Source organism: Puma concolor, chromosome C2 (assembly GCF_028749965.1).
Source record: "Puma concolor isolate L17-30 chromosome C2, mPumCon1.1.hap2, whole genome shotgun sequence".
Taxonomy (NCBI): Eukaryota; Metazoa; Chordata; class Mammalia; order Carnivora; family Felidae; genus Puma; species Puma concolor.
The window spans coordinates 18,317,790-18,330,394 of record NC_141675.1 but is presented as its reverse complement, the minus strand read 5'-3'; the positions used below and the strand labels follow the sequence as shown (position 1 = coordinate 18,330,394).

At 39.9% G+C, this 12,605-nt stretch overlaps 1 protein-coding gene across 13 annotated transcripts in view; it reads right to left on the bottom strand.

Moving 5' to 3' along the window:
* The window catches only part of THRB (thyroid hormone receptor beta), a 391,687-nt gene that overhangs the window by 46,986 nt on the left and 332,096 nt on the right, over positions 1-12,605 (bottom strand). Inside the window, exon 1 of one of the 13 annotated variants that reach the window (XM_086676259.1) lies at positions 8,451-9,425. The exons of the other annotated variants lie outside the window; for them this stretch is intronic. Within the exon in view, the coding sequence (XP_086532385.1) occupies positions 8,451-8,778 (328 nt within the window). The 5' untranslated portion in view covers positions 8,779-9,425. Of the gene's footprint in view, positions 1-8,450; positions 9,426-12,605 lie in introns of those variants that run through there. 13 annotated transcript variants of the gene reach the window in all.

The following is a 12,605-nucleotide window of genomic DNA, read 5'->3' as shown; positions in this document are numbered from 1 at the left end:
TATCTTGTGGAACTATCAACTTAAAACCATCGAAAGATCCTAACTAGTTTGGGTGAGGTTATCAAATGAGACTATATATTAACACCCCTAAGGAAGCTAAGTCTTTGGCAAGTTGAGTCATTCTTTACATTTTATTTTATTTTATTTTATTTTAGTTATTTATTTTAGAGGGGGGGAAGGGCAGAAGAAGAGAGAGAGAGAGAGAGGGAGAGAGAGAGAGAGAATCTCAAGCAGGCTCCATCTCATGAGATCATGACCTGAGTTGAAATCAAGAGTTGGATGCTTAACTGACTGAGCCACCCAGGAGCCCCTAATTCTTTCAATTTTATATTGAACCTTCTCACTTCATCCCACAGCTCAGATCCTTCTGATTTAAGCTTTTTACCCCACTAGCACCTTCTTCCCCATGTCATTTCTTTATATACGTAAAAAATCTTGAATGGCTTATCTTTTCGTCTTTTCCCAACATACTAATGCTGATTCCTTTTACATTTAATTTTTAGTATTAAGCACCAAGTTTTGCATCATGTTTATTTTTAATCTCTGATAAACACAATATTAATCCATCTGTCCAGCCACCCAGCCCTTTACTTATTTAACAAACATGCATGGGCCTAGTGGGTAAGACACTGGGTACAAACATGAAATGGCATTAACTTTAAAGATATTCTTTCATTGCAGTCTGCATATTTCCAGCAGAGTTGCCCCAGAAATTCCCATTTCACCAAATCTTTCCCCAGAACAGCAACCACCTTTCCATGTTCCCCACTACCCTGATGGGATCCTTGAACATCTTTGCTTTCCTCCTTGCCCTCTGGCTGGCTAGGCCCTTGCTACTGGGGGATGGATAACATAGAGTCCTAAGTCTTCCAACTCTAAACCACCGTGGGGAAAGAAGGGAAAAGGAAGCAGGAGGAGGACCAGATAGAAGTTGTTGATTCAGAAAAGGGGAGAAGACATGATGACAAGGGACTCTGGGATCCCACCGTCTGGAAATCTGAGCACAGAAAAGGGGCAAAGCAAGTTTGAGATTATTTCTTCTGACTTAAAAATTCCTGAAACTAAAATATATCCATTTTTAGGACTAAGTTTCATAGTCCAGTTTCATGTACAAGTCTCTAGCTAAACTTTCTTGTCCCTGTCTCTGTAGACTCAAGTAAAGTAGCTGACATAACCTTTTGATCCATAATCAGAGCTAAAACACTTGAAGATGCAAATCACTAGGAAAGGGAATAGATTGGTATAATGAGTTTCGGTCAAGATTTTCATCAAAGGGGCACACCCACTGGCAGTCCACAGTGTTTGGATTGTGAAGCGTTCAAAAATCTCAGCTAATTTTTAAAACCAGAACATTTAAGATGACATCCAGATTTCCTGCTTCATGTGCAAAATCAAAAGCTCTGGCAATACTGAGTCCAAATTCACACAGGGTGATGATCAACTAAACTGAGAAGGGCAGTCCATCTCTGAAGAAAGAGATGTACTTTCTAGTTCATCACAGTCCACACCACTTCCTGTTACACCCCAACCCTGAGGCTATTTATGTTTATAAATGCCATTTGTGTTTATTGTATCTCTTTATAGGTAAAGAAATATTTCACACAATTTTAATTTTTGTCAAAAATGGGAAGACAAAAGTAATCCAAGGAAAAGGAGAGAGAATATGTTTCTTTGTGAAATTTAAAAATATTTTCATCATATAACATATACACAATATGTATCTTGGTTAAAAATTTAAGTTCAGCAGTCTTTATAAAACAACTGTGCCTTCTCTCATTAATATCAACTCTCTGGCACTTGTAGGCACTGGAGTTTTAGACCTCCGATACTAATGTGGTCTTTTCCCATTTTAAAAGAGGGGATGGGTTAGAAAACAGGAAGGTATAGTGTATTAGAAGAGTGGGAGGGGAGGAGAGCAGAAAGGGTCACCAGAAATGGGCACTAGTTGCCTCTGATTTTATACTGAGAGTTAATCTGTGGCATTGGGCTTCCACACTTATTTCAGGTCCTGCATGTTTGAGAAAAATGGGTGCCTTTTCTTCATCTAGAAATTGATGCAGAATGAGATTCAAGGCTATGGCTCTAAAAATGTGGACTATCAGCTCTTCAGACTGATGTTTAATGAAGAGGAATGAGTGGTTGCATTTGTCATCAGGATAACATCATTGTTGTGTAAACTCTACTGGTCTCCCTGCAGGTATGCCTCAGAGTCATGATAGATGTGTACTTCACAGAGTGTGAAGTAAAGGAGGTTATTGCCCTCATGGTGCTAATGATCTAGATAGAGTTGACATAAACAAGCATATATGATGAAGAGAACCCAAATCCAGACTATAGGAATGATCTTTAACACATATATGTAAGTAGCATGTTGCATATATATATGCATATATATGTATATATGTTCAAGTGTAATCCATTTTGAAACAACTCGGTGTACAAAAATCTAGATTTTTCAATATGAAAACTGAGGAGAGATTTTTACATTACAAAAAGATCCTTTTACTGCAGATATTCTCTAAATGTTACGTCCTTTAATGCAGTGGTTCTCAACCAGGAGTGATTTTGCCCCAGAGGGACATTTGGCAATATCTGGACACACTGTTGGTTGTCACAACAAGGCGTGAGCAGTTGTATGCTACTGGAATGTCATATATAGAGGCAGGAATGCTGCTAAACATCCTACAAGGCATGGGTCAGCCCTACAATAATGATTGAATGCCAAATGTCCATAGTGCCAAGGTTGAGGAACTCTGGTCTAATATGTATTATGTAATTAAAAAAAAAGTTATTTATTTTTAAGAGAGAGAGCACGAGCAGGGGAGGGGTAGAGATAGGGACAGTGGAGCCTGATGCAGGGCTTGAACCCATGAACCATGAGATCATGACCTGAGCCAAAGTCAGATGCTTAACTGACTGAGCCACTCAGGTGCACCTATATAAAAAAAAAAAATAAATAAATAAATAAAAATTAAAGGTGGTTTACACAAATGATTCAGCACTATTGTATAAAACAAGGGATACCTGCCTTTGAAGCCAGGGCCAGTTGGGAGCTGGGGTATTGAAGAAATGTGGTGCTGGTTAAGTAGAAGAAGCTTACGGGCTGTGAGCTGAGTTAGTGACCTGAAGTGATGCAGGCTGAGAATGGCAGGGCACATACTGGGGTATGGGTAACAGTGGCTGGTAGCTGGGAAAAGAGCATCATTGGTTTGGGGAAGTATGGCAGAGAGAAGGATCCATGGAGAAACTGGCCAAGATTTCTGGAAAAGAGGGTGTGGATAGAAGCACAAAAGCCAGAATCAAAATTTCCCTTTAGGGCAGGGAAGCCAGAATCTTCCCTGTGGGGAGGGAGGAGTTGGTGGAGTTAGTGTTGATCTAATAAGGCATGGAAAAGGGTTTGGAACTTTGAGGAGGAGCCCCTTGGTGGTTGTAGAGAGCAGGGAATCATTGCCAGTGAGTGGCTGGAAGCAGAAGGCTTTGAGAAGGCCGGTGAACGTGGAGAGAAGATGACAGGGCAACATGGCAGGAAGTATCTGCAGATGAAGAAATGGGGGGAGGGTGGGATGACCGCTCAAAAGCACATGTCTCCAGGAGAACAGGCAATTCTGTAAAGCAGCCAGTACAGTACAGAGGGAGCGGAGATGAGGGTAGTACCAAGGACAGCGCACGGAAGCTCAGCAGTCATGAAGATCTGGAAAAGGAAGAATATAGACACTAAGTGAGCACTGGTACTTAGTATCAGTATAAGAAGATGAGGGGTCATATCATACAAGCTAGACCAGAGCAGGTGGTAGAGTAGAAAGCAACGGGACCTCAGGCTCAATGCACCTGAATGCCAAGAGCTGAGAAAAAAACTTTGAGTTTGTAGGAAAGTATTTATAGAGGGATGCAAGGTGGTGGACATTTCCATATGCAGGAAATAAACAGCACCAATAGTTTCTCACAAGCCTGTCCATCATCTGACATCAGTTTCTCATAATGCCTTGGATTCCTGCTATTAGCTTTCATCGTGAGCAATCACAGTGGTTGCTGTAGGATGAGGTTAGGGCATCCGGTGAAACTTCTGAAGGACATGCTTTTGACAAGACAGTTCTCTAATTCTTGGCAAAGAAGGGAAAGAAGAGTCAGCTCATGCTTTTGTCTGCACTTGGACTTAGGTCTAGAAATTACTATTCTTCTTTACTTTGCTTCCAGTTCTAGACACTGAGAAGAGGCACTTTTATTTAACCTTTTTAACAGCAAATGTGCTTTGCATTAAAAAAAAAAAAAATAGTAGTTCTATTGTTTTCTAGACCGGTGGTGTCTCTTAATAGTATCCGGGTAGCAGTGCCTAATTTGAAATGCTAACCTTATGTCAACACCCCTACATTACATAAGCATTATAGAAAAATCTGAAGCATTAACTTCTTAAGTAATATGCTTTAAAGACATGATATCTACAACACTTTTACACTGGGTGGACTAATCATATGTGTTTAAATTAAACAAAGTAAACTAGTGGGGGAGAGAAGGGAGGAAAGAGAGGGGCAGCAAAAGAGAGAGTGAGGGAGAGGTAAAGGGGAAGTTGGGAGCAGGGGAGACAGAGAGGAGGTAGAGGGGCAGGAAGGGAAGGAGAGGGAAATGTTGAGAAAGAAATGGAAATAGTGTACGATCATCTCACATTCAGGTTTGTGGTTGGGAGTGATGATGTGGTTGGGAGACTCATGAATCTTCCCCTTGTTTGGTTTCCTTTCCTGCTTGCCTTTCCAGAGACTGAGTGTGATTCTAGGGCTTAAGGGTACCTGTTTCTCATGGAACATTTTTTTTTTTTCTGGGCAGACTTTGGAATCTCCCCATGTCCACTCTACTGTATAGCAATCCTTCTCTAACTTTAAAAGAGGCCAAGGAAATTCTAATTAGAGATCATATTTCTTTGGGGCTTAACTCTTCTTTTTAATCCAGTCCTCTTGATGTGGGTCACTTCAAACATCCCCCACCTTACCATTTAATTTCCATTTCTAATGTCTACACAATTATTCACATGAAGTCAGAAGAACTACAGGACATGAAAAAAGGTTTAGATTCCTATCCCTGAGACAGAGGGGCTATGAAAACAGAATCAGAAAGGACAGTTCTATGTACAGTTTCTGCTTCATTATTAATATTTTTTTCTGCAACACCAATATTATGACTTTAGAACAAGAGCATGTGCAATCAAAAGCAAAACTGAACAGGACAAAAATACTCCATCTCTTTGATCCTGGCTCAAAACCAGGAATTTCTTATCCTCTTGGACATGATAACCAACTCTGATGCAAACACACCAGCAAATTTCAGACATACAATGCCTATAAAGATGGCACATAGAATGTCAAACAAAGAATCCTGTGGAAGGGGGTTGCACAGGACAGACACTCCAGGGAATGACTCTATTTAAACAGACCCAGAGTCTGACTGTGCTCCCCACAGGGCACCCAGACTCAAGCTGTTTGGGTACTTAGGAATGTAAGTGGAATTTCTGGTGGAAACAGCCAGCAACCCACACCCCCTTCCCCCAAAAGACAAGAAAAGTTATCGACTTTTAATTATGCTGAAACCCTGGTCACAAAGGAGAAGACACAACATCCTGGTTGCCAGTTCCCTTCCCCTCTGGCTGATTTCCAAACCTACTTTTCTCTTCCTCTTGGGCTAGGGGTAGGGTGAAGTGTGTGATCAGAACTGGCTGTGAAGGCTGATTTTAACATAACAAATCAAGGCTATGTTACTGGAAAGACAAAAAAAAAAAAAAAAAAAAAAGGAGCTGGTATCTTCTGTGATTGCTAGGGTTCTTTTTATTTGTCTCTAACTTTTAGAAAGTAAAAATGTATTTTCTCATATTCTTTACGAAAAATAAGACAGACATTACATTCTGCATTTCAGCCTTCCTCAATGTGAAAATGATATGGCTCTGCCCCCCGCCCCAATTCTTAAAGTTTTATTTTAAATTTGATTCAAGGAACTGAATTCTGACTCTTCCTTAGTTCATGTCTTCCATGCTTCAGGAGCTTGATAACGTTTCCCCCCTCTTGGCTATAAATGTAAAAACAAAAACAACACAAAAAGAACTAAAAGTCATTCTGAAGTGTACCACTAAGATAACTAGTCTTGACATTGGGTTCTGTAGCCTTCCTTTATTTCATGTATGGGTATTTATAGTAAATTTTTTTTACAAGATTATGATCCTTTTCTATATACTAGAAACACAATTAAAGGCTAAAGAATAAGCCATCCTTAAAAAAAAAATGAAAAAGTTAAGACAGCTGTGCTATTGAGTTTGTAGTGCTGTAGTGACAGAAAGAAACCCAGATGAAACAATTATGAATTTCATGAAAACAGATAAAAATCCAATTGGAATAATGAGCTGTGCTCCACTGAACACCTGTTTATACTCTTAATTTTGCCTTAAGGAGATACTACTGATGTCCTCCGACAACAACAAAAATCAATAATGGATCAATATGGATAAACATGTCGGGCACGACCTTTTGTCCTAAGAGACAGTTAACAGCTGGGTTCAGTTTTACTGGGATTTACTTAAAGACTTGTAACAGTAAATAATGGCGCATTTAAGAATATTTGCCTGCTTTGATTTAGTGAGTTTGGCAGGTGGCAGTGGCCTTTCAATGGCATATGGCTTTGGGAAATTACATCAATATATGCATACAATGTGTCTTAGCCTCTAGTTCAAGCATCAAATTAATTAGCAAAGAATCTCTGGTTTAACGTTTTATGAGCAAATATTCTCCAGCACTGCTTGAAGAACACACTGTGAAAAGACAAAAGAAAACAGAGTAAAAGAGCCTGAAAAGTTTTGCAGGAATTTTTAAGAATAGCAGAATGCCCAAATAGAGTGGCAGGCACCCTATTGTCTTGCGCTCCTACAACCTTATGAGAGGCATTTCCGGGCATGTCTAATGAGGCAGTGTTAACTTCTTTTCAAAGAGAAGTTACTTATAAGTGTAATACTAAATGAAATAGAAAGCACGCAATCAATCTATCTCAAATGTTCCCATTAGGGGACTTACGTGGTGTGCCCCTTGTAATCGGTGAGAAATTTGGGCATCCTTACAGGGGATATTAAGGATATCCTTGAAATTAAATGAAAATGCAGACAATTACTCTGAAAATGTTTTATGTTGTAATTCCGTTTATATTTCATATTTGGAAGTTAGAGAACAGCACAGAAAATCCGAACTCAGTGTATGGTAAAAACTAAACAGGGGTTTGAGTTTGAGGTTTTTGTTTTTTAGATTTTGTTTTCAAAACAGTCCACTTTTAATTACGGAGTCACATTAAGAAAGGCAAATGATAATTTTTGTAGTAGCCGTAATCAACTAAGCCATATTCTGTTCTAAGATAATTTTGCAAAGAAATTCACCTTTGAGGATCAATGGGCATATTTTTGCTAATTACAGAAACCTGTAAATTTGATTTCCTATGCAATATCCTGTAGGTCATACACAGGGAAAAAACAGTTTCTGGCATATTTGTGCTAGAATTTAAGCTATTTCCAAAATATCTGGCAGAGGCTACTACTTTCCCTGAGTACTACCTGTTTGCTTCTTTTATTTTATTTTTTGGTGTGCAAGAAATGTTCTATTGATAGAAAATTAAGCAGCATTGTAAAGCCACAGTGTCTATTAAAATAACTAGATATTGCACTTGTCTTAACTTTGGATATTTTGAAGGATATTACACTTGCTTTCATATAGAGAATTCATTTGACATGATTCCAGACATGTGAAACTTTAGGGACAAAGTGGCAATAGAAAGTGTATTAGTTCCTTTCTGAGTTTTATGTTCTTATGGCTTACTGTGGTCACAAGTGGGTTCTTTCTAGCTTAACATGGGTAAGTAAATATATTAAGATGAACATTTATAAATCCCAACATATCAATGTTATACTATTATCAAAAGTCACTAAAATATTTTATTAGTTAACTATAATAAACTTTGAATAGGAAATACCAAGAAAAAAAATCAAATGAGCTTTTAATCTGAACCTGAACTGGGGAGAATTAGCCTACTTCAAAAGCCAGAGTGCCTATTATCCACCAAGGGGAAGCCTTTTACATATTCTCTTTAGCAAAGAAACTGACCATATTCATTTTGAGATATATATATATATATATATATATATATATATATATATATACACACTCACACACACTATACACACACACACACACAGCTTAAAAAATCGGCTCGACCCAACTTTCATATATGCTTGGAAAAAAAGTGCTTGGAAATCTTTGTTGCTCACAGACCCCTCTCAAATCACCTAGCAACCTCTCTCTTTACTGCTGTTTTTAATTTCGAACATTCAGCGTTCAGAGTCAAAGATTTGACAGAGCTGATGCAAACTGTAACTTTAAAACACAACGGAAACCAACGTGGAAACTTTTAACAAATTCAAGTAAAACGGTCCCTACCTTTTTTTTGAGAGTACGATGGCGACTGCACTTGAGAAAAAGTAGGCTTTTCTTCAGTGAAATATTCAGGTTGGCTGTATTGATTCAGGGCCATGTCCAAGTCAGAGTCCTTGCTTTTCAGCATGTTTCCAGGGTAACTACAGGTATAAGGCTGATTCACTGCCCAGGCCTGTTCCATATATATGTTGTTACTGGGCACAGCCTGAGCGTTGCAACCACTGTAACCCGGACTATCTTCGAAATACGTGTAATAATCAGTGGCCTGCATGTAGCAGTTGCTGCCGGCAGCCGAGTGCACTTCATATACCTCTTGCATGCAGTAGTTCATTTTGTTACCCCGCTTCAGTTTCTACTTTACATAGACACACACTCTACGCATGCATTCACCAGCCCCATACACCCTGAGAGCCGGGCATATACACCGAGAAGCGTCCATCCATACGCATGAAATGAGAAGGGAAGATGAATAAACACCACCACCAACACAGCAACTCAGCTTGCTTTACTTCGGAATAGCACCTGATGTGCTAAAATCCTATTTAGGTTGAGGTGTCTTTTGAGCTCTCCTGCCATTCAAACATATTGGAAAGCAGCTTTCTGACTGTCAAAGGTCTTAAGCAGAGAATGCAGCTAATTCCTGGGGAAGATGGCACACAGGTAGGGATGACCGTCACTCAGCTGGAAGAGTGACAGCAAGAACGCTCCTGTTATTCCGAAGCTGGGAAGATCCATTTTATACGCTTGTTTTTAACCGCTTTTAACGCGATTAGAAAATGATTACTCATTGTGATGTCATTTTGGTTGACAACTTAAGCACAAAACATCATAAAGACATCTTAGAGAATATCCTTGGATACGCACAAAATCCTAAAATCAATAATCCAGTTTATTAGCACGACCCAGAGAAAATCCCAGTAGTAACGAGATGACTGACTCCAAAACATTAATCTAGTCATGCAAATGCTACTGGTTAAATCTGTTGGATGTAACGGATGGGCTTTTTTTTTTTTTTATTTTTATTTTTCAACGTTTATTTATTTTTGGGACAGAGAGAGACAGAGCATGAACGGGGGAGGGGCAGAGAGAGAGGGAGACACAGAATCGGAAACAGGCTCCAGGCTCTGAGCCATCAGCCCAGAGCCCGACGCGGGGCTCGAACTCACGGACCGCAAGATCGTGACCTGGCTGAAGCCGGACGCTTAACCGACTGCGCCACCCAGGCGCCCCACGGATGGGCTTTTAATAGCAGGATCCAACCATCTTCCTAATGACACGCAGGCCCTACAGGTTGTAGAAACATGCCAAGGAAAGCCACTTCTGAAAATGCTTTTCACGGGTATCTGTGAATGAGTTCTGTTTTGTTCCTTGCAGCTGATGATTTTCTACATCATTAGCACTAATCTACATGAGACCTAAAGCTTAAATTAGCTTTGCTCATTCTGCTTTTATGTTTTGTTTATGAGCACGAGGGAGAGTCTGTGCCGGTGCCCTTAAATGAAGAGCCTCTACTCTAATAGCACTGTCTCCACCACCGCCCCCCCCCACCCCCCTGCCCCGTTCCCTCCCCTGTTTGTACAACAGCAGTCTTGGAAGTAGTGTGTGGATAGCTGTGTACATCTATCATTTTATTCCAGTCAAATCTGCTTTTGAGATTATTTTCGAGCTTAATTGTGATTTAAGTCGTATTCACGTGCTTGAGGTTTAAAGACAGCGATCAAAAGAGAAAAAGCATTTTCTATAAGAATCACCACATCTTTTAACTGAGATGCTAACAAATATCAAATTACACCCTAAATGCTTGCTGAGATGATTACTAAGGGTTTTTCTCCAGGTGGATAAGCATGTGTATGCCCACCATATGTGTGTGTTCTAGGTCATGATTCAGTAAGGGCCAAAGCTGCTTTCTTTTCTCTTCCTTCCAGAGACTCAGTGTGCAGGGCTGGGACTCAGGTGGTGACATTTACACCTTGTTTTATGACCTTGTTGGTATTTCCCTCCTAAGGGACCACAGACACTGTAATATTGTAATACTCAATAGTGAGACCTCCTCTTTGGACATGAAGTTCTAGTCAACTGCAACATGGGATTCTGGGACAGGGCTGTGTGACAGCCATTCAGCAAACACCTATGGGGTGTCTGTTAAGTGCACAGCAGGGAGGTGGCTGTGGCAGGGGGGGGGGGAGAGCAGAGATGGTTGTCCCCAAATTTGATCCCACCCCTGCCACTAAGTAGCTTAGTAGCACATGTATTCAATATACAGACTGATACTCAAGGGAGTCTTTAAGCGCTGGTGATTTTATAAAGTAAAGGAACCATTGATTCGAGGGAAGAGAATAAGCAAAAGGTGAGACAGAACAAGGGAAGAAACCCAGGCAGACCTCATGGATGTTTCCTAATAAGACTCCTGGAGAGAAACTGCAACTGAACTGTAAGACAAAGGAATTTTCTCCAAATTGATACATTTGAGTCAGGAAAGTGAACTGCAGTGTCCTAGAAAATTACCATAAGGAATAACAAACATAGCTAACATTTTAATAGTGTTTTTACTCTCTGATTACTCTTAAAACGAATAAAAGATTTATTTGCAAGTGTTTTTAAGAACACATACACGTAACATTACAATTAACATTTTCTCCCTACTGAAAATGTCAAAACATTTCATTGGAAGCAGTGACTGTTTTCCGAAAACCCCAGGAAAAAGGATCTGGGCCTTATGTGTTTTGTCTGATTTCATTTATTTATCTCAAATTTCCGCACACTAATCTGAAAATTAACCTTTCAGTAAAGCAGTTTTCTTTCCTGGCAAACATGCATGTTCTAAGTCCTCTCTTTTCTGGTAAGGAGCCGCATGTCGGATCCATCCAATTCTACAGTTTTGCCCACTACATTTCCTGGCTCCCTTTCTATTTCACCAAAGGCACAAATCCAAGCAATTTCTTGCTTTTCACCAGTAACGGTATCAACCAAAGCCAGAGCCTCAACTTTCATTTCAAAGGAACACTTAAAAACACCTTCCAGAAATCTCCAAATGTGCTTAGACAAATGAGTGGTACTCTGCCCCAGAACTGGATATACATACTGCAGAGAAAAAGGAAGGAATGGTTCTGGCAACGTTTTCTTCCTCAAGTTTTACAAGACACGTAGAAGACTTCCGAGAGTCAATGGCTGAATCAAAACAATCCTGAGTTGCCTCAGAAATCTCTGAATAGGAAATGAAAGTTCCAGACCATATTTAAGAGAATTCACTTTCTCACTAACTGTTATCTTTTGGAGAACACAGTACAAAATTTTCTTGAATGCAGTCCTTGCTCCAAGTGGGGGATATTCTTTACGTGTAATAGGTGCATGAAACTCTCATTACCGTGAGTTGAAAATGGAGTCCAGTGCTCACGCTGAATTTGAAATATGGCCCCTCACACCCTGAGGAAAGCAATCACAGTGCTGTCACTTGTGATCGATCTGGCATGCTTCTTTGTGAAGTCGATAAAGCAATTTAAACATATTATGTGTCACAAATGAGGTGAGCTTTGGTAAGATTGTTTTCTTATTTCCCAGGCTGACTACTCTAATTTAGTTACTTAAAGGGAAGCTTAAATAAGACTTATTTGACCCATAGTGCATCAAACTGCCTGAAATAAACTTGGGAGGGCTTTAATAATTCTCATTAGAAGTGTTTCAATCAATAATAATTTATTATGTAAATACATCTCTGTCTTCAGCTGGAAGGAAATAACCTAAAAGGAAAAGACTAATAATATTGCTTGGAAAACCTCGTAGGTAAACAACAAACCCTCAAGGTCTCTGAAGGAGGAAAGCTGCTTCTTTCAGTCTCTTTTCCTCTGTTGTCAGCTGTGTTGATTCTCAAATAAGGCTGCACATTGGCATCACCCAAACACTAAAAAACATTGATGCCTATGTGCCACGCTCAGAAATTCTGATTTGATCAGTGTGGGGTGAAATGTGAGCATCAAGATTTGTTTTAAGCTTATTTATATATTTTGAGAGAGAGCAGGGGAGGGGAAGAGAAAATCCCACGTAGACTCCAAAATGTCAGTGCAGAGCCTGGTGCGGGGCTTGAACTCACGTAGTGTGAGATCATGCCCTGAGCTGAAATCAAGAGTCGCATGCTCCACTGACTGAACCGCCCAGGCGCCC